Source organism: Mus caroli, unplaced genomic scaffold, assembly GCF_978045245.1.
Source record: "Mus caroli unplaced genomic scaffold, Mus_caroli_1 scaffold_1, whole genome shotgun sequence".
NCBI classification, from domain to species: domain Eukaryota; kingdom Metazoa; phylum Chordata; class Mammalia; order Rodentia; family Muridae; genus Mus; species Mus caroli.
In genome coordinates this window covers 116550884-116571589 of record NW_028227256.1, presented here as the reverse complement: position 1 = coordinate 116571589, position 20706 = coordinate 116550884, and the positions used below count along the sequence as shown (strand labels likewise).

Genomic DNA, 20706 nt, shown 5'->3' with positions numbered 1-20706 from the left:
ATCATAGTGAAGTCATCATTACATATGCAATAGGACCAGGATGTTAGTAGGGTCAGGGAGGCTTCTCAGAGGAGGGTACCAGGCACAGCCTGGGGGTAGGGTCTGAAATAGGACAGAGGTCAAGATCTGACTCCCTGTGTCCCCAGTGAGGCATCTGCCCTGGAATGCAGAGCAGTGGCAGGAGCCCAGCTCAGCCTGCCCAGAGCAGAATCCAAAGCATGAAGCGAGGGGCAGCCTCTCTTCACTCTGAGGCTGAAACAGCCCCACTAGGAGGGCTCTTCCAGAGTCTGGCTCCGCGTGGGAATGCTAGCAAGGAAAACTTAGTGGGAAAAATGTCCTCCAGCCCTAAAGCCTGATTGCAAGGCTTCTTCAGGCAAGGAGCTTCCTTTCATTGGTATATTGGTGTGCGTGCGTGCGTGTGTGCGTGTGTGTGCGTGTGTGTAAGTGTAAACGCATGCGTGCATGGATTGTACTTGGGGATAGGACCTAGGGTCTCAAGCATGCAGGGCAAATGCTCTATTAGTGAGTCACACGCCAGATCCACCGGCTTTCATCTAATGGATACTGTGAGTCGTCGTAAACTGACCATTCTTGCTTTGGCTTCTGGAAAGCTCCAAACCCAGGCTGACCTCAGACTTGCTATGTAGTGAAGGATGACCTTGACCCCCTCCCCCTCCCCCTCCTCCTCCTCCTCCTCTTCCCAAGTGCTTGGATTACAAAGTACACTAGTTTATATTCTGCCCCCCCCCATAAGTCATCTACATATTTTTTTCTCAGTCTGTTGTTTCTGAAAGTGACTTCGTGTTATTTTTGGAAAGAAAGAGTTACAAGCAAATAAATAAAGTAACAATGTGAGGCTCCAGACTCCAGTTAAGATTTCTTCTCCCCATCTTGTTGTTGCCTTAACAGCCACAGCATTTGGTGGAGTAGAGACGAGTGCCCTCCCCCACCTCCTGTCAGATGATTCTGGTTAAAACCCAAATAGCCAGGGGCTGAGAAGATGGCTTTGTAGGTAAAGTGCTTGCTTTGCAAACACAAGGTCCCGAGATCCATCCCAGAACCCATCTAAAATATTCAGGGCATGGTGGCAGACTAGGGAGACGGAGACTGGCAGGTTCCTAGCCCACTTGGTAAGTTCCAGGCTCCAGAGAGAGCCTGTTTAAAAAACAAAACAGAACAAAACACAACTAAGGTAGAGAACACCTGAGAAATGTCCTCTGGCACACTCATTTGTGCACATACACACATACTCACATACACCAAACACACATACACACACCACATACATCAAACACACATACACACCACACACACACACATATATTCACATGTACTCGAGTATACACTACATACACACCACACATACATACACACATATACAACACACACACATAAATACACACATGTACATACACACACACACACACATAAATACTCACATACATACACACCACACACACCACGTGCACATACACATACATATACTCACATACACTCACACATACACACACACACACACACACACACACACACTCGCCACCCACCCGCATTTCCTGTTCCTTCAGGGTAACTGGAGTCCAGCCTGAACTCTCTTAACTGATTTTAAGCAACACGCTGATGCTGCAAGTTTCTAATTTCTCAGCTTTGGGCATTTCCTCTTGACTTCCCAGTAAGAAAAGGAGGGATCATCGGCCCGCCTGCGACTTTAGGCAGCATGTGCCTCGTGGTGCTTGGGAATGTGCTGCCTGCTATGGCTGTATAACACCCCGTGTATGTCACGCTGGGGTGGTTTTGCCCTGCTTTCTCCCAGCAGTCAGCCTCTCCCATTTCCAATATGTTTTTACTATTGGAGACTCAAAATCATAAGGTCCTCCCCTGTGGCCCTTAGATCATCACTGTATGAACTTCCAGGCTTGCTAACTCTGCAGCCTCATTTCTCTCTAAGAAAATTAAAAGCGCTCTCTCTCTCTCTCTCTCTCTCTCTCTCTCTGTGTGTGTGTGTGTGTGTGTAGATGAACTCATGTGCATAAATGTGGAGGTCTCAGGTGTCTTTTGACTTTTTATTTGACATAGGCTCTCTCATTGGCCTGGACTGTCTGTCTCCAGGTAGGCTAGGCTAGCTCACTAGTGATCTCCAGCGATCCCTCTTCCACCTCATCATCACTGGGATTTTAGGCATGCACCCCATACAGACTTTCTGTGGGATCCGGCAATCAAACTCAGGTTCCCATGCCCACACAGCACTTTACTGAGTGAGCCATTGCTCTCGTCCTGAGGAGTCCTCTTTTAAGTCACAGTTCCCAAAACGTACCTGGAAGGAGCCCAGGGCCAATTCAAAGAACAGCTGGACCTCCATGGCACCCTCTGGGGAGAAGGCGAAGACAATGTAGTGGATGCCAAAGAGGGGGATCAGCAGGAGGGTGGACTTGGCCAGGCGCCTGGGGACAGAGGGACATGCTGACACTCCTGATCTGCCTCAGCCCCCATCACAGAGAGCTCGGTTCATCTAGGGCCTGACCACTGCAAGTTCGGCTGCAAAGTCTTCGGATATTTTTTCAGTTTGGGGGGTTTTGCTTGTTTTTCTGGATCTGTCTCTCCTCTGCCTGTCTATCCATATTTGTTATTTATTTGTGTACCCATCAGCTATTGATCTATCATTTATCAATCATCTTCATATGTACCTGTTTATCTATCAAGCATTTGCTTATCCACCACCTATTTGTGTTCTGTCTTTAAATGTTTGTATCCATATCTGTCATCCATCTGTATAATTACCTATTTACCCACTTACCTATGATCTGTGTATTTTGCAGTGCTAGGTGCTGAGCCCTGGTCCTCACTCACACTAAGCAAATAACCTGTTATAGAGCAACATCTCTAACATGTCTCCATTTCTCTTAAGTCCCGCATGATCGTCACATGGTAAGAACAATGCTTGCCAGATTACTGACCAAACCTCAATGCTTCTGGTCACCCACCCCTGTCAGTAACATAGAAATAAAACTGTACCAGCATATAAATCAGACAGATGCCTGTCTTATTGCTGCTGTGCTTAACAAACAATGCCAGGGCCTATGGAGTCCACGCCATCTTAACACCTCCTACCCACTTCCTCCCCCTCCCAGCCTTGCAATGGTCAGATCTCTCTGCTTGTAGATTTCCTGTCTGATTTTCTGGTTTCTCTCTGCACAGTGCCTGAGGTTTCATACTCAGGCCCAGTTCCACCCACCCGCCCTGGTCACACCATAGCTATGTCCCTGGCCTGTCTTCACACTTAGCACTCTGGAGTGAACAGCAGGCACTCAGTAGCTGCTTGTTGACTGCCCGGGCATGCCGAGCTCTTGGCTTTACACTTACTTATAATGGTGTGTTTCATTTCCTCTTGTTTCTTGAGTTCTAAGTTTTCTCATCAGGATTCTTAAAATGTTTATGAAAAAGATGAAATTGATCTGCAAAGCAAAAAGGCAGGGGTCAGACTGAAGGTGTTTTGGTTCCCTGAGTCCTCTGTCCTGGCCCTGACCCCTAGAACTGGGGACAGGAAAGACACCACAGCTAGAATGGCAAATCACAGCTGTTCATCCCTGCACTCAGAGTCCCAGTGACATAAATAAATCTAGACACCATGGCTGGAAGCAACACACACTGCTGTCCAGGGTCCGTGACTCATGGATCTATGCAACTGCCAGACAGATCACTCAGTCTTGGGCTTGAAAGCCCATGTATCTTGATGAATGCAGGTTTGCCTGAGCCATGGAGAGGGGTCCACTTGTATTTATTTGTTTATTTATTTATTTTTAAGTTTTATTATTATATTTGTCTTTTCACTGATGCATTTGTGCACACACACGAGTGTACATACACACACATACATGCACATGCATGTCTGTGGTGTCAAAGGCTTATTTCAGTAATATCGTCTCTCTTCTACTGTGGGTTCTGGGGACAGAACTCAAGTGGTCAGTTTGCACAGCAAGCACTTTTTCTCATGGGGTCAATGTGCCAACCCAACCTCTCCTCTTTGATACAGCAAGCCACAATGTAGCCCAGACAAACCTCCAACTCTAAATTCTCCTGCCTCAGTCTCCTAAGTGCCAAAATTCCCTTGCTATACTTGGAATGAATTTGCTTTCTGTTTGTTCCTGTTGTTGTTGTTGGGTTTGTTTGTTTTTTTTCCCTTGGGGGGGCAGTATGTTGAAGGTTTTTGTTTGTTTGCTTATTTATGCCAACGTATGAGCTCTAGATCCTGTGAGAGACTCCGCCTCAAAAACTGAGGTGAATGCCTCCTGACAAGTCTCACCCATTTCCTCCTGCCACTCTTTAGGGAACAGCCTGCTGACCTCTGACCTCTGACCTCTTCCATCCTGCAGTTTAGACCTTCAGGCCCTTGCTGGGAACTCAGGTTCCAGGCTCTCCAACCCTCAGGGTTACTCACTGGTTCTGAGTTCCCCTACTTGCCCTCCGCTTAGCAGAGGCCAGCCACTCACCAGGATGCACAGAATCACAGGCCCTCGAATGACCCACCAGATGGAAGCGTTGGAGTTGATGTCCCAGCATCTATGAAGGAGAGTGTAAGACATCATTAGAGGTGGGTAACTAGGCTGACTGGCAGATGTGTTCCCTAGTGAAAACCTGAAAGGAGGAGATGCTTATGCCCTTAGGCATCACAGCAGTTACTCACCTTTAAGATCTCTTCCTCTCGGGGCCAGAGAGGTAGCTCAGTGGTTAAGAACACATACTGTTCTTGCAGAGTTCCTCAGTTCAATTCCCAGCACCCATGTAGGACCGATCACAACCACATGTAACTACAGACCCAGGGGCTCCACTGCCCTCTTCCGCCCCCATGGGCATCTGTACTCATATGTACATACCCTACATGTATAAACATAAGTTTTTAAAACTTTAACCTTAAAACTATGTCTCTCCTATATCCAGCTAATGCAGTGATGGAATCAAACACTGTATTTCATGCATGCTAGGCAAGCATTCTGCCTCTTGACCCAGCAATTCCTAGTTGCAGAGGGAGTAGCTACAGAGGCGGTCAGTGGGAAGCTGTGCTGTGTTCTTGTTACTATTTCCCTTCCTCCCAGCTTACCCAAAGTCCTCCAGAAGGTGCCTGATGACAGCCCACAAAGCAACAAAAATGGCTGGAGAACCTGAAGATCAAAACAAAGAGAGGCATAGCATGATGCTCAACGTTGACTGTATTCAGAAAGGATTTAGAAAGACTGAACAGACAAGGTTCTTGGTGTGTCTTCAAGGGACTGTCTAGGTCAGGTACGCTGAAATAGAAATACCCACCCCAAACATGGCTAGCATTATCCCCAGGGCTGTGGTCCTGGACTGAATAAAAAGGAGAGTGAGCTGAGCCCCAGCACCCATCTCTCTGCTTCCCGACTGTGGATGCTGTATGAGCAGCCGCCTCGAGTTCCCACTGCCGCACCTTCACTGCCGTCATGCACTGAGTACTCTCAAACCGTGAGCCAGAACACACGCGTTCTTAAGTTGCTTCTCTCAGGGCGTTTTGTCACAGCAGAGAAACAAGTAATTCATTCTTCAACACAGACATGGTGAACAGACATTTATCCTTGTCCAGGTACTAAGCAGATGGCAAGATTTGGTTGCCATGGAGACCCCTTTTCCACCTTGTAGCACGGGTACAGCCTCATGCTTCCAGGGGGTCTGTAATGCTGTAAGGACTGCAGCAGAGTCAGATGGAATCTGTAGGGATAATCTCCTGTATACCCTGTAAAGGCTGTCTTTGTATTATTCAAATGCCGATTGCTGTACTGGCTAAGAGTTGGGAACAGGCATCACCTGTCTCAAGGTTTTAGAAACATTCTTCTCCATTACCTTCTGGTTGGTCAATAAAGAGCTGATCAGCCAATTAGCTGGGCAGACAAAAATAGGGTGGAACTTCTTATTTGAGTAGGGGAGGTGACCTGGAGAGGGGAGAGAGAGAGAGAGAGAGAGAGAGAGAGAGAGAGAGAGAGAGAGAGAGAGAGAAACACACAGAGAGAAACACACAGAGAGAAACACACAGAGAGAGAAACAGACAGAGAGAAACAGAGACAGACAGAGAGACAAAGAGACAGAGACAGACAGAGAAGAGGACCAAGAGGAAGGAAGAGAAGAGGTGGCCATGAGGCAGAAGGTCCAGGAGGAGTCATGAGGAGCACATCACCAAGGAATCCACCATGTGGACACACATGGAGCAGAACAAGCCAGGGTGAGACTCAAACTGCAACTAGCACAGAGCCTGTGGCTGGAAGGTAAGCAGCTTAGAGGGTTAGAACAGCCCAGACCCTGCCCAGCTAAGACATCAGCTTGCTTCTGTGTCAACTATGTGGATGTTACAAAGAGAACCCATGGGCTTCATCCTTAGACCACATCCTACAGGAGCCTAGATGCCACTTGGGGTTAGGACCCCCCAGGAGCCTGAAGACTTCTGAAAGGGAGAGAAGGCACATGGATGCAATTTGGAGAGGCCCTAGTTTGAAATGGGCTATGCATGGCAGAGTCAGGTAGATAGAGAATCCAGGAGGTGGAAAGACTACTAACTTTATTAAAGCACTGACTTGTACAAACTTTGTCCGTTGGAGTGGGAGATAGGTCAGTAGGTGCTAATGTTTTTTGGGCAGACATGAAATGTCTGAATTCCCAGAAGCCACATAAAAAGCAGGCATCACAGGCCTACACCATCAGGTCTCACTCCTTTCATTGCTTGACTTTGTCTCTGAGACTGGGTCTCGTGTAGCCCCGGTTGGCCTGGAACTCAATAGGTAGCTGAGGATGACCTTGAACTCCTGATCTTTCTGCCTCTGCTTCTTGATTGCTGGACTGACAGGTATATACCACCATGCTGGGTGCAATGACTGAACTGGGGACTTTGTGCATGCTAGGCAAGCACTCACTGCACACACACACACACACACACACACACACACACATATATATATATATATATATATATATATATATATAAAATGAGGTCCCACACTATACACTTTCACCACCAGGCCCAGCTTCTTTAGTGTTTCACTGCGGCGCATGCAATGACTCTAACAGCTTTGCTGGTCTATATAGTGAATGGGAAGAGGCCAGGCACACAGGTGACAGCACGTCTCTGTTTCACTGACCCTGTGACTCCAAGCCATGGCATTAAAGGATGCTAAACTGAATGGCCCTAGACAAAAGGCCTAGAAATAGGGCTGCTGAGATGCTTTGTTGGATAAAAGCAATTGCCACTAAGCCTCATGACCTGACTTTGAGCCCTAGACTCAAGAACCAACTTTCACAAACTCTTTCCTCACCTCTCTATGTGTACTGTGGCATGTGAATGTGCATGCACAACACACGCACGCACACACACACACACACACACACACACACACACACCCCTCTGTACACAATAAAGAAATAAGTGTAACTTTTTTAAAGGCCTAGACAGAGCTGAGGACCCTCCAGTACAGTAGCCAGTTCCAGGCCAGTCTCCCTGGGGAATCGGCTTTCCATCAACTTTACAGTGACTCATTCTTAACTATGAACAGAGAGTCAAGGTCACAGACATCAGATTACATCAAAAGCTAGAAACAAAACAACCAGAGAAAAGGAACAGAGGGGAAACAGACCATGCAGGGAGCTGAAGGAACTTGAACAAAACAACCCCAGGGAGATCACCAGAGAGACAGGGAAGATTCCATCTATAAGAGACAGCAGGATACTGACCACCCTGGGCATCAGAGAACAAGAAAGGGCAGAGAAATGAATACACAATGAATACACAGTTTCCAAAACAAATTCTCAGTAGAGAAGTTGGGAGATAAAGACCCCCACACACACACCCCAGTCCCCAATGCAGAATAAACAAACTGAACAGTGAAGACAGAGCAGGAACTTGGAAAAATAAAGGCTGCGTCAGTGACTTAAATGAGTTTCTGCAACAAGAACAAAGTCAGGGCAAAAAGAAAGGACCTAGTACATGACTCTGAAGTATTCCCCCAAACAAGATGTGGTCTGCTGTGGTGGCTCAGTGAGCGACACCCAGGGACCCATAGGGTTGAAGGAGAGAATCACCTCCCACAAGGCTCCCTCTGTCCCTCCGTACAGGTCACACCACTCAAACTAGTGTTCACGCGCGCGCGTGCACACACACACACACACACACACACACACACACACACACTAAGTAAATCCACATTCAAGGACCTCAGCCACAGGCCTGTATCCTGAGGAGACTGAGGCAGGAGGATTGTTCAAGGTCAGCCTAGGCTAGGGACTGACTTCCTATCTCAAAACAAAAACAAAAATTGCAAGAAAACGAACTGGAGCCATGCTCCATCTGTAGATGAAAGCAACGAAATGTCAGAGGAGGGCCGGGGAGGGAAGCTGTGTCATACTACACGCTTCGATGGTTGGAAACACAAAAGCATCTCTCATTTTTACTGAATATGTTTCTGTGATGTGGAGATCAAACTCAGGACCTCCTGCATGCTAGGCAAGTGCTGTACCGTTCAAATTTATCTCTAATGCTGCATTTTAAAAACTAGTCTTTAGATAACCTCTCTCTGACTAATCATTTCTTTGAAAAGAAAAATAAGTACACATGGCTGGAGAGATGGGCTCAGTCTATCACATCACAGGCATGTGAACGTGAGTTTGTATCCCAGGCACCACAGGGAGGTAGAGATGGATCCGTAGTTAAAGCACTTGTTGCTCTTGCAGGGAACCTGGGCTCAGTTCCCAACATGCACACACACACACACACACACACACACACACACACACACACACACACACACACACACACACAGACTTACAGATGGCTGTAACTCCAGGTCCTGGGGACCTGACATCCAATTATGGCCTCCATGAATACCAGGTATGCATATGGTGCACCCACATACATAATAGCAAACACTCGTACACAAGAAAGAAATGTAAATGTTCCTTTAAGAGTTATGGCTGGGCCGGGCGTGGTGGCGCATGCCTTTAATCCCAGCACTCGGGAGGCAGAGGCAGGCGGATTTCTGAGTTCGAGGCCAGCCTGGTCTACAGAGTGAGTTCCAGGACAGCCAAGGCTACACAGAGAAACCCTGTCTCGAAAAACCAAAAAAAAAAAAAAAAAAAAAAAAAAGAGTTATGGCTGGTAATAGGTGTCTTAGCCCTGGGAGAGAGGGGAGGCAGATGCAGGGCATCCCTGAACTTCACAGTCCCCCTAGCCCATCAGTCTGCTCTGGTCCAGGGAGAGACCCCATCTCAAACAATAAATGGACAGTTATAGTGTAAGACACTTGGCCTAGACCTTTGACTTCTACATGCATGAACACATTACACACCACACGTACACACAAAATATATAAGAACTCAGAGGTTTCCTGGTTATTTAATGATTTAACAAATAAGACTGAAGGGTTTTTCAGAGGATTTGGAAGAATTAGTATAAGTCTGATTGACCTCCTTGCTTCTGGTCTAATGGAGAGACGAGACCCTAGCATGTGGAGATTTAGACTGGCAGAAGACTCAGGGTGACATTCCTAGGACAGACACTTCTTAATTAAGTACCCAAAGAAGGGAGGGAAGCTGGAGAGATGACTTAGTGGTTAAGAGTACTTGCTGCTCTTTTAGAGGACCCAGTCCAGTCCCCAGCATGGTTTTTGTTTGATGTTGAATTAATTAGGGTTCCAATCTTACCTATTTCTCAGATCCTGACAGATTAGGGCTGTGGAGCTGGGTGAGCTGTGTTCTAAATCGGGAGTTTTAGGACAGTCAAAGACAAGTCCCTGGTCCCCTATGGGTTTACCTGTCCATGCAGACATCTATCTGTATAGCCCTACAAGCCCCTGCTAATCACATGCTACGTAGGCTGAAGTTCTGGAGCAGGAGAGGCAGTACATTTGCCAGTCTCCCTTCTGGTCTGATAGAGAGACAAGACTCTAGCCTGTAGGGATTTAGACAAGCAGAAACATCAGAAGAGGGCTTTACTTGCAAGGACACTTTATAGTTAATTAAAGACATCAGGAAGAAATCAAATGAAGCTCTAAATCACTCCCAAGATCCTTATTCTACCTAGAACCTTGAGGTTATGTACATATAGGATAAATCAAAAGAACAATAAGCAGGTAATTAGCTGTGTAGACAGATGGATGGCTAGATGGATGGACAGATGAACAGGTTTGGAATTAATAAGTGATGGTTAGATAGATGTATGGGAAGGCACATGGATGTATGAATGGTTATATGCATAGGTGTACAGATATATGTACATACATACTAGTGGGTGGATATATATTGAGTTTGTAAGTGGGTGGATGAATAGACAGACAGATGGGTATTTGGGCACATAAGTGACTGAAGGATGGGTGGATATTTGTTACAGGCAAATAACCCTGGGTCCACCCTTGTTTAGAGTGTAAGTTGAACATGTTTGTGCCATCTCTGAGCTGAAGTCTCTGAGAGACTTCTGGAGGTTGGTGAATTGATTAAATGTCAAGTACTGAACCCATGAAGTGCTCAAGCAATAGAAATTATTTTCCCTGGCCATAAAGGAGAGGAAAAAGATATACTGTGGGGCCTTTGCATGGCTGGCTTGCTATCATTTTCTCTTTCCTAGAAACTGAATCCTGAACTTTCTTTGGACACCAGGTAGTTTGAGTGGCTCACGGCATTGGTGCACTCTGTTCTCATGGTTGCCTCAGCCATTGGGTAAGAGATTCATGTAGCTCAGTCAGAATGTACCGCAGAGCAGTGCGGGGAAGGGTGGGACATGATCTGTCATGTGTGTGTGTTTATGTGTGGGTGAGTGTATGTATGTGTGTGAGTGTATTTATGTGTGTGTGGTGTGTGCATGTGTGTATATGTGTGTGAGTGTGTGTATGTGTGTATGTGTGTATTTGTGTGCATGTGTGTAGATGTGTGTTTATGCATGTGGTATATCTATGTGTGTATGTGTGTATATGTGTGTATATGTGTGTATGTGTGTATATGTGTATATGTATATATGTAAGTGTGTATGTATATATGTGGTGTGTGTGTATGTGGTGTGTGTGTGTGTGTGTGTGTGTGTGTGTGTGTGTGTGTGTGTTTTGAGCATTAAACCCAGAAGTTCCTTGGCTTTGTCTTTTGGAGCCTGGTAGTGAGAAAAAGACAACCCAGAGGCCCTGTGCTGGTAACATGGAAAACCCCAGGAATGAAGAAGCCACTGTTACAAATGGCAATGCAAAGGCAGAAGGAAAGACATTAAAAGCCTGGGTTCAACTTGGTGTGAAATTGGTGATCTCTGTACTTGTGAGTTATGTGTGCCAATCTGTTTCCTTTATCCTGGAAGTCTGTCTGTGTTCTCTCTCTTGATTCTAGATTTGCAAGGATCCCCATAAAGAGGACTCAAGAACAGATCATCTGTAGAAGATGAAGCAAGTGCTGGGCAGGATAGAATTGGAAACAGTTCAGGGTGCCCACCATTCAGTTGAAGCTAAATTACAGCTCATATTTCAAATCAGAAAGACAAGGAAGCTGAGGTTAGAGGGTTAACCACCCAGCAACTTGCCAAAAGAAAAAAAAAAAAACCACAAAACATTAGTTAAGCATGGGTCTGGGATTAGACACTACATCTCTGGTTTCTTTCTTCCTATTTTCCTTTTTGCATACTGTGCCAGTAGAATGGATGGGTGGATGGGAGGATGGATGGGTTGGTGGATGGATAGATAGATGGATAGATAGATGGATGATGGATGGATAGATGGATAGATGGATGGATGGATGGTTGGATAGATAGATGGATGGATAGATGGATGGATAGATGGATGATGGATGGATAGATGGATAGATGGATGGATGGATGGATGGATGGATGGTTGGATGGATGGATGGTTGGATGGATGGATGGATGGTTGGATAGATAGATGGATGGATAGATGGGTGGATAGATGGATGATGGATGGATAGATGAATAGATGGATGGATAGATGGATGGATGGATGGATGGATGGATGGATGGATAGATGGATGGATGGATGGATGGATGGTTGGATGGATGGATTCATGGATGGATGGATGGATTGATAGATGAATGGATGGATGGATAGATAGATGGATGAATAACATGGATACAAGGTGGATGGCTTGGTGAATGGATTGATGAGTGGGTGGATAGAGCTGCAACTAGAAATCAAATCCTCCTCATTCTCAGCTCACCCCCTTCTCCTGCACAGATCACACATATAACACCTGGGACAGACTTACCCCATCCGAAGAGCACAAATGCCTGCAGGCACTTCCTTTCTGAGAAGAAGGAGATGGCCAGGAGCGTGTGAAGATAGAGGCCCTCCACCAGCAGCCACGCGTAGTTGGCCATGATGCAGTACTGGAAGAAGATCATGACCAGCTTGCAGCCCGCCTGGAAGAGATAGGCACGTGAGCCCGGGCTGGGTGACTGTTCCCCAAGTGAACAACACTACACTGCAGGAGGCAGGAGGTCAGCTTAGAGTGAACCTTGAGGGATGTGGCTATCTCCACAGACTGTGGAGATAGCTCAGTGAGTAAAGTGTTTGCTGGATGAGCAGGAGGACCTGAGTTTGATTCTAGAATCTACATTTTAAAGAGCCAGGTATAGTAGTGCATGCTTGCCATCCCAGCCCAGGGGAGGTAGAGACAAGCAGGTCCTTGGGCTCACTGACCGCTCAACCTAACATATTTGGGTAGGGGGCTAAATATTGCTAAGGATTACTCATAGTGAGCTGCTTACAGTGGACAGTCAGGGACCCCAGGTGACACACAGAGAGTGCAATGACATGAGCTATCTGGACACTGGAAGAGAGAAAATAGGTCAGACTTGGTAAAGGTTTGTTCTTCTGAAGATGTGTGTGTGCAGACATTCAGGTGCAAACTCGCTTTTCCCCCCACTTTAATAACCAGGCAACTTCTCCTAGATTTTGCCATTTGTCTGTAGCTGGGAGTTGGCCGAGTCCAGAAAAGAGAAGTCTCACCAGAGGTCTAGTTTCCAGAGCAGCTGGGGCGCTGCGAGCACTCGGAACCAAAGGCAGCCTCCACAGAGTCTAATACGGCTTACATCATGCCTCCACGGCTGCATTAGGGAACCTCCTGGAACTCCCACCTCCTGCCAAGCACCGTATCTGTGTAATCTTAATGGCGCTTTGCAAGGAGGACAGTATGCTATGGGGTTTGGTTCTCTCCAAGGTCAGTCTAGGACATTTAGTCATGTTACCCTGTGGGCATCACAGTAGGTGACGTCATCTGAGGGGAAGAGTACGGCATCCTTGATGAAGTTGGACAGGGCGCGAAGGATGAAGGACACAAACAGGTGCATGTGGATGTAGTTGCGAGTGCAGTGCAGCCTCCTGTCAGAGAGAATGTGGGGCTGCGAGATCATGGAAGGAGGGGCTGGTGCTCACACAGGTGTACCTGCCCCTGCCCCCTCCCCTTGCATGGAGAAACCAAAGCCCTGCCACCAGCCCTCAGGTCCCATCCCTCTCTGCTAAGAGAATCCACATGAGGACATAGGTCCCTAGGTGCCTGGTGCATCCTGTACTGTACTGAAGAAAACCAGGCCTAGTGGTGCATGCCTGTAATCCTAGCACCTGGGTGGAGGCAGAGGGATCATCTCAGATTCTCGGCTCCCAGGGGCTACTTGGTGATACCATGACTCAGAACAGAACAGACCAGAACAGAATGGAGTAACATAATCACTAGTTTTGGAACAGCAACATGTCTTCTGCCCTGGCCAGCCACCACCTCCAGCTCCCCAGTTTTCTCCTGTGCTCTAGGGACTGGAAGTTTGTTACTGGTCCTCCTTGCCATTATTTTATTTTGAGATCGGATCGTTCACAGCCTAGTCTGGCCTCCAATTGCCTTTGTAGCCAAGGGTGACCATGAACTTGTGATCCTTTTACCTCCACCTGGGATAGCCACAGGGCACATGTCACTGTTTCCAGTTTATGCAGTTCAGGGGACTGAACCCATGGCCTTGTGCTTGCTAGGTGGGCACTCTGCTAACTGAGCCACATCCCTAACCCCACAAGAGAGCTTTGCGTAGAGGGTGTCCAACCTTTTAGCTTTTCTGGACTGCACTGGACTTGTCTTGGAACACACATTAAATCCAGGGATGTATAACCACCGCCTCCTGGATTTGAAGGTGTACATACATATGTCTACATACATTTTTTTGCATGATATTGCAATAGCACAGTTTCATCTACAAAATTTACTCCTTTTGTGAGTTACAAAAAAAAAAAAAAAACAACCCCAAAAACATGTTTTAAGTTTCCAATTTTGTGTTGAGCTAGATTCATAGCTATCCTGAGCTTATCAAGATGGCCGGGCAGCGCCATCCCCCCACCCCCACCCCAGACCTCCCTCTTTCCATCCTGGGTAATAGGGAGAGATTTGAGGACTGTGTCCCTGCGGGCGGGGGTGGAGGGGTATGGAGAGTGGGCAGGATGTTCTCACCGGAAAGAGCACAGGATGCTGAGGGCGACCAGGAGCATGGCCAAGGAGGAGCTGTAGCCTACAGTGTACATGACCTTGAGCTTCAGCAGGTATGCATGCTGCAGAGAGAGGCACAGGTCAGCCCTACCTGCCCACCTCGCTGGAGCTGGCTCTTCTGCATCCCAGGGGCAGTGGCTTGAGGCAGGACTGGTCCCATCCACCTACGTGTTCCAACGGCTGTTGGCAGGTCCCTTTACCAGCACTATGAATGCAAGGCTTTACTGGAAAACCTCCAGAGGCAAGCTGCTCACTACCTTTAGTGGAAGTCATACAACAATACAAAATACTAGAAAAAAGTTTTTAAATAAAGGGTTTTATGTGTATCAGCCTGGCCTCAAACTTCCTAGGTGGATGGCCTTACACTCCGGATCCCCCTGCCTCCACTTCTCAAGCGCTTAGATTGGAGGTGTGGGCTGCCATGCGTGGTTTTCATGGTGCTTGAGGGCTCCATGTATGCCAGGTAAGCACTCTTTCATGCTAACTGCACCACCAGCCCCCTCCCTTTTCGTCTTTGAGACACAGGGTCTCATATATTCCAGGCTGGCCTCGAACCTATAACATAACTGAAGGTGACCTTGAACTTCTAATCCAAGCACAGGCATCAAAGGTGTGTATGCACTACAGGAATGTTTTAAAGTAAGATTCAAATTAGCTAATTTTTGTATTCCATCTGTGAAGTTTTTTCCTTCTAGAACCATCTAAAATAAATGTACCTTCTAGATGTAGTTTGCCCCGTGTACACAGAGCCCTGTCGGTTTTAAAAGTCACTCTCCCCTCTGACCCTCTTATCCTTTCAGCACTCACTGCCTTTGTCTTCCCTCTCTCCACACCCTTCACCATTGCTTTGTTGGTGTGCTTAAAGAAGAGCCCCAGGGGCCTGGGACGATGGCTGAGCACTCCAGAGTGCTTGAGGAAGGCCTGAGTTTGGATCCAGTCCCTACGTTGGGCAGTTCACAGTGACCCTTAACTCCAGCTCCTGGGGATCAGACACATTCATCTGACCTCCAAGGGCACCTGCACGCAGGCACATATTTGTATAATACACATAAATAAAGATAGAACTATATTTTTTGTTGGTTTTCTGAGACAGAGCTTCTCTGTGTTGTCCTGGCTGCCCTGGAATTCAAACTATAAACCAGGTTGGCCTTGAACTCAGATCCACCTGCCTCTGCTTTCTGGGTTCTTGGATTAAAGGTGTGCACCACCACTTCACTGCCTGGCATAAAATGAATACTTTTAAATGACAATGACAAGAATCACATCTCTGTACAGCCCAGGCCAGATGCACAGCACATCACCCGGCCTGTACCCTACCCTCCTGTGAATGAGCCCAGACAGACATTACTCTTTCACCAGCCCCTTCACAGTGTGTGATGCAGAAGCATTGCAGTAGAAAGGAATACTGAACAAAAACATTAAATAACACCTGCATTTCAACTCAGAAAAATGAACTGTACTATAGTCTTAAAGTGGGTTGAGGAAATGAATGTTAAAACAGTGGTTAATATTAATAATAATTGTATATGATAATAATTAGTGTATTAACTCTATATTAATTATAATACACAAAATCATATAATATAATTGATATATTAAGATATATAATATAATTTTTTATTTCTTTTTTTACCCTCCCCCTCCCCGATATATAATATAATTATATGATATATTTGTATATTACATATATAATTAATATTATAGTAACAACCAGGCTGACAGATATTTAAAATTAATAATATTCTACCCAGGTATGGGAATAGGGGGAGTGAAAACCGGTTGAATTTTCAGGCAAAGAATGTGTAACTACACATTGAGAGCCTCTGAGGTAGGGGTTTCTTCTGACCCCCCCCCCCTTCCACTTTAGGACAGGGTCTCACATAGCTCGATGTGTAGCTGGTGATAATCTTGAACAACAAATCCTTTTATTGCCACCTTCTGTGTGGCATGTGCCACTCTGCCCTGTTTTCACAGTATCGGGGATGAACCAGGGCTTCCTGTGTGCTAGACAGGCACACTCTACCAACGGGGCTGCAGCCGGGCACTCTAGGAGGTAATCCTAAGAAACTGAGCCAGCCCTCCATAGGCACAGGTTCTGTGTCCACATACATATCCAATGAACCACAATTTTTAAATATTAGTGGAGATGGGGGAGCTGTTTCTGTGTCAGAGAGATGGCTTAGCAGATAATGCCACTCACTACCAAGATTTATGCCCAAGTTCTACCCCTAGCACACACATAGTGAAAGGAAAGAACCAAGCTGCAAACTCTTCTCTGACCTCACATGAGTCATGGCACATGCCTCCTACATAAAATAAATAAGTAAATGTAAAAAAAAAAGTCTGTCTGTCCTGAGCACGTGCAGACATTGGTCCTTCCTTATGCCCCAGGGAATACAGTGCCAATATTTCTAGGGCATCCAGTGTGTTCAGTACTGTAAGTCCCTAGAGGTGACTTCAGTTATGCGGAACAATGTGCATAAACACTGTGTAAATATTATGTTATTTTACATAAGCCATTTTAGCGTCTTCAGATTCGGGTACACATAGGTTCCCCAGAACCAAGGCCATGACACTGAGGGACAACAATTGTCAGAAAATTATTTGTTTATAAGGACATTTTAAAGGTTACATTTACTTTGTGTGTGTGTGTGTGTGTGTGTGTGTGTGTGTGTGTGTGTGTGAGCGCACGTGCACACACACGTGGAACATCAAGCTTGGGAGAAGCCCCTATATCCATCTTGTGGGTTCTGTAAAGGTGTTTATTAGAGAACCACTGTGATAACCTTCCAGTGCCCAGTAGTGGAATAGTTAAGTGCATTATCTTAAACCTACAGATCATTAATGTTATTCTGGTGTTATAGGTATGTTTTTTGAGAGTTTCTAAAGAGGTAAGGACCTATTCATGGGACATCATAATATGCAAAGGCAGAAGATAAACTTTACCTATGCTGTGTGGTTTCTGCTACAGGTAAAAATAGCGTTAAATTATAGTAGATGATTATAGTAGATGGCCTGTGTGTGGTGTGTGTGTGTGTGTGTGTGTGTGTGTGTGTGGTATGTGTGTGTGTTTGTGTGGTGTGGGGGGGTGTGAGTGGGTGTGTGTGGGTGTGATATCAAGATGACTTCGTAGCTGGGGCTTGGGCTCAGTTTGTAGACTGCTTATGTAGCATGTGAGAAGTCCTGGCTCCCACTTCCAGCATCTTGTATAGTGGGCATGGTGGGGTGCATGGGCAGGTAGAGGTTGAAGCAGCATCAGATCAGGGTTCTTCAAGCTACGAGGAGAGTTTAAAGCCACGTGACCCTGACTGAGGAAGTAAAGCAAGGCACTGGAATTTGCTATCTGAGTAAAATGTTTTTCTTCCTGAACCTCACATGCTGTTGAGTCTTGACTGGAACTTATATACCCTGCAATCTGAGCTTATAATCACATTTTTAAAAATCTATGAAGCCGTGTAACATTGTGAATTTAAAGCTAGGCTCTGAAACACAAGACCTTATCTCAAAAAGGCGGTGGTGGTGGGGGGGGTATAAGCCAATCCGTGGAGCTCAGTTTTGTATCTTTATTAAAAACAAGCTTGTGAGCTGGTGGGGCTGCACTTCAAGTAAAGGCATTTGCATCAAACCTGAGGGTGCGAGTCCATCCTTAGGCTCCACATAGCAGAAGGACAGAACTGCTTACAGCAAGTTGTCCTCTGGTCTCCTGAGCTGTGGCACACGGGCCAACCCCTCCCCTGTAAATAAACTAATGTAATTGTGATGGTTTGTATATGCTCCGCCCAGGGTGTGGCACTATTAGAAAGTGTGGCCCTCCTCGAGTAGGCGCGGCCTTTTGGAGTAGGTGTGTCACTGTGGGCATGGCTTTAAGACCCTCCTTCCAGCTGGCTGGAAGCCTGTATTCCGCTAGCAGCCTTCAGATGAAAATGTAGAACTCTCAGCTCTGCCTGCACCATGCCTGCCTGCATGCTGCCATGTTCCTGTCTTGGTGATAATGGACTGAACCTCTGAACCTGTAAGCTTAGCCCCAATTAAATGTCTTCCTGTATAAGACTTGCCTTGGCCATGGTGTCTGTGCACAGCAGTAAGACCCTTACTAAGACAGTAAAAAATTCTAAAAAAAAAAAAATCTTGAAGATGTGTCAAGTGTCAGCAAGTCACTGACCATGGTCCAACGTTTCTGAGCAGAGCTGTAATTTCCTTTTGTATTTTTCTATCCTGGCATTTTCATGAGTGCTGTTTAGTAAGCAAAAGAAAAGGGAAATTACATCTTTAAGGGACAAGAACTGTACAGGGGGCCTTATGACTCTGCCCAGCAGTGGCCTCAGGATTGGAACGGCCCAAATGCCTCAGTGTCGTACAGTGGAAAAGAAACAAGACAAGCTCCCAAACCCTAGAAGGCTAGCCTGTTCCTTAGAGCTGTCCAACCCTGGGTGAATTACTTAACTTCTCTGAGCCTCACATTCTTTACAAACAAAGTAGGGACCATATTGTCTCCCTTACATGTTTTTTAGAAATGGGGAGAAACTAACAGATGGGGCGTATCTGCAATGCCTGTCATTCAGAGGACCCTCAGCATGCATCGCTTCCCCCAGCGCCAGCCACTCTTCCTCGTGAGTCAGCCGGATGAGGTGGCAGGAACGCTGACATATGAGTTAGCCTCCAAAACTAAAAATGGACCTGTTTTCTCTTTCATCAATAGAATGCTCTGAACAGGTGGCCATGCCACTGGGCTGCCATTAGTCCAGTTATTTTAAGAGGCATCTTAATGAATCTTGGGGGTGCTTCTGGGCAGCATCAGTTGTATCATCTGAAGTACATAGGAAAAGCTGAGTGTGTGGGGGTGAGGGAGCGGTGACAACTTAGGGGGAAAATATTAGAATGATTGACGGGTTGAAAGGCAAGACTCACTGTGTGTACGGTTGGTGGAAGGAGCTTGGAGAAGGTATGTAGATGTTTTTTACTCAGAATAAGAAGCCATTTTGTCATCAGATAACAACTGTGTGAGATGGAGCCTCCCTCTAGCAGCGACTGTCCCTGAAACCAGAAGCCACTCCTCAGGGATGACAGAAGAGCTATGAAGGTGAGTTAGCTTAGATTAGTGAGCCCTAGAATTTGGGAGAGAAAATAATTATGTAGTGTTGGGGGTGTGGCTCAGCTCCATCCTGGTGCTATATTAATTGGGCATGGTGGTACACCTCTGCCATCCAACACGAGAGAAGCAGAGGCAGAAGGACCAGATGTTCAGAGTCATCTCAGGTGCATAAGGAGTTTGAGGCCAGCCTGGGCAACATGAGACCCTTCCTCATAAAATCCAATCAGAAAACATGGAATCGTTGCAACTGGGAGCAGTTCTGGGGGCTGGGAAGGAGAAAACGGGGAATTGTTGGCTCAATGGGGGCTAGAGTGTCCCCTTCCTAAGGTGAGAAAGAGTTAACAAAATGCTTGCCCAGCAGGTTAAAAGCTCTGAATTCGAGTCTCAGTACCACACACATCAGGCATGGTGTAGCATGCCTATAATTCCAGCACTTTGGAAGAGGGACCGAGGAAACAGGAGCTCTATCTAGTTCACTCTGGGCCATTTAGGGAGGCTGAGACCAGCCTGGGCGGCAGGAGACTCTATCTCAAAATAAAAATTTTTAAAAAAGTAAAAAAGGAAAGAGATCTGGAATTTCACAAGTCTTGGATCAACCTGTTGGTGTGTACTCCCGGCTCCTGAGTTCATGGCCTGAACCACCACCCTGTGATCTTTCCTTCAGTTTAAAACTTGGCACAGTCAGGCCTACACTACTCAGGGGGTGGTCGGATCTAGAGATGCCCACTCTGGCTCATGGGGGCCTGAGAAGGCACAGGACAGCAGTGTGCAGTTCCCTGGCAGAATAATTTGTCCTATTCAGTCCCGAGTGACCTTCAGCCCTGATTTCATGTCCATGATATCTGACCCTAGCATGACTGTGACTCCCAGGAGTTCTCATCTGACCCTTGTCCCCTCAGCCTTTAACATCTGCTGTCGTCCATTGCGTCTAGAGGACTCAGAGTCCAGGAACAGCCCTGGCCTGGGTCAGACTGTCTCTGCCTCGGACCCTGACAGCGCCTGCCTATTTGCCATCCCTCAGCTGACAGCAAGCATTTTCTCTGAAGAGACAGACAGTAAATATCTCAGGCTCAAAATGCCACCCAGTCTCTTCCAGCTCTGTCCCTGTCACACAGGAG

The 20706-nt window shown here is 46.5% G+C and overlaps 1 protein-coding gene and 1 long non-coding RNA gene across 5 annotated transcripts in view; one reads left to right on the top strand and one right to left on the bottom strand.

Moving 5' to 3' along the window:
• Sctr (secretin receptor) overlaps positions 1 to 20706 on the bottom strand; it is a 51321-nt gene that overhangs the window by 4331 nt on the left and 26284 nt on the right. For 2 of the 4 annotated variants that reach the window (XM_085840558.1, XM_085840565.1), the window contains 8 exons: positions 14461 to 14558; positions 14060 to 14134; positions 13220 to 13352; positions 12238 to 12391; positions 5093 to 5153; positions 4485 to 4554; positions 3358 to 3449; positions 2312 to 2438 (listed from right to left, as the gene is read on the bottom strand). In XM_085840558.1, the coding sequence (XP_085696684.1) occupies positions 2312 to 2438; positions 3358 to 3449; positions 4485 to 4554; positions 5093 to 5153; positions 12238 to 12391; positions 13220 to 13352; positions 14060 to 14134; positions 14461 to 14558 (810 nt within the window). The remainder of the gene's footprint in view (positions 1 to 2311; positions 2439 to 3357; positions 3450 to 4484; positions 4555 to 5092; positions 5154 to 12237; positions 12392 to 13219; positions 13353 to 14059; positions 14135 to 14460; positions 14559 to 20706) is intronic. The other 2 variants (XM_085840566.1, XM_085840570.1) reach the window with 1 other exon arrangement.
• LOC147006115 (uncharacterized) lies at positions 10621 to 15554 on the top strand. The gene is made up of 3 exons (XR_015047623.1): positions 10621 to 10701; positions 12207 to 15106; positions 15297 to 15554. It is a non-coding gene; the product is annotated as an uncharacterized LOC147006115 (long non-coding RNA).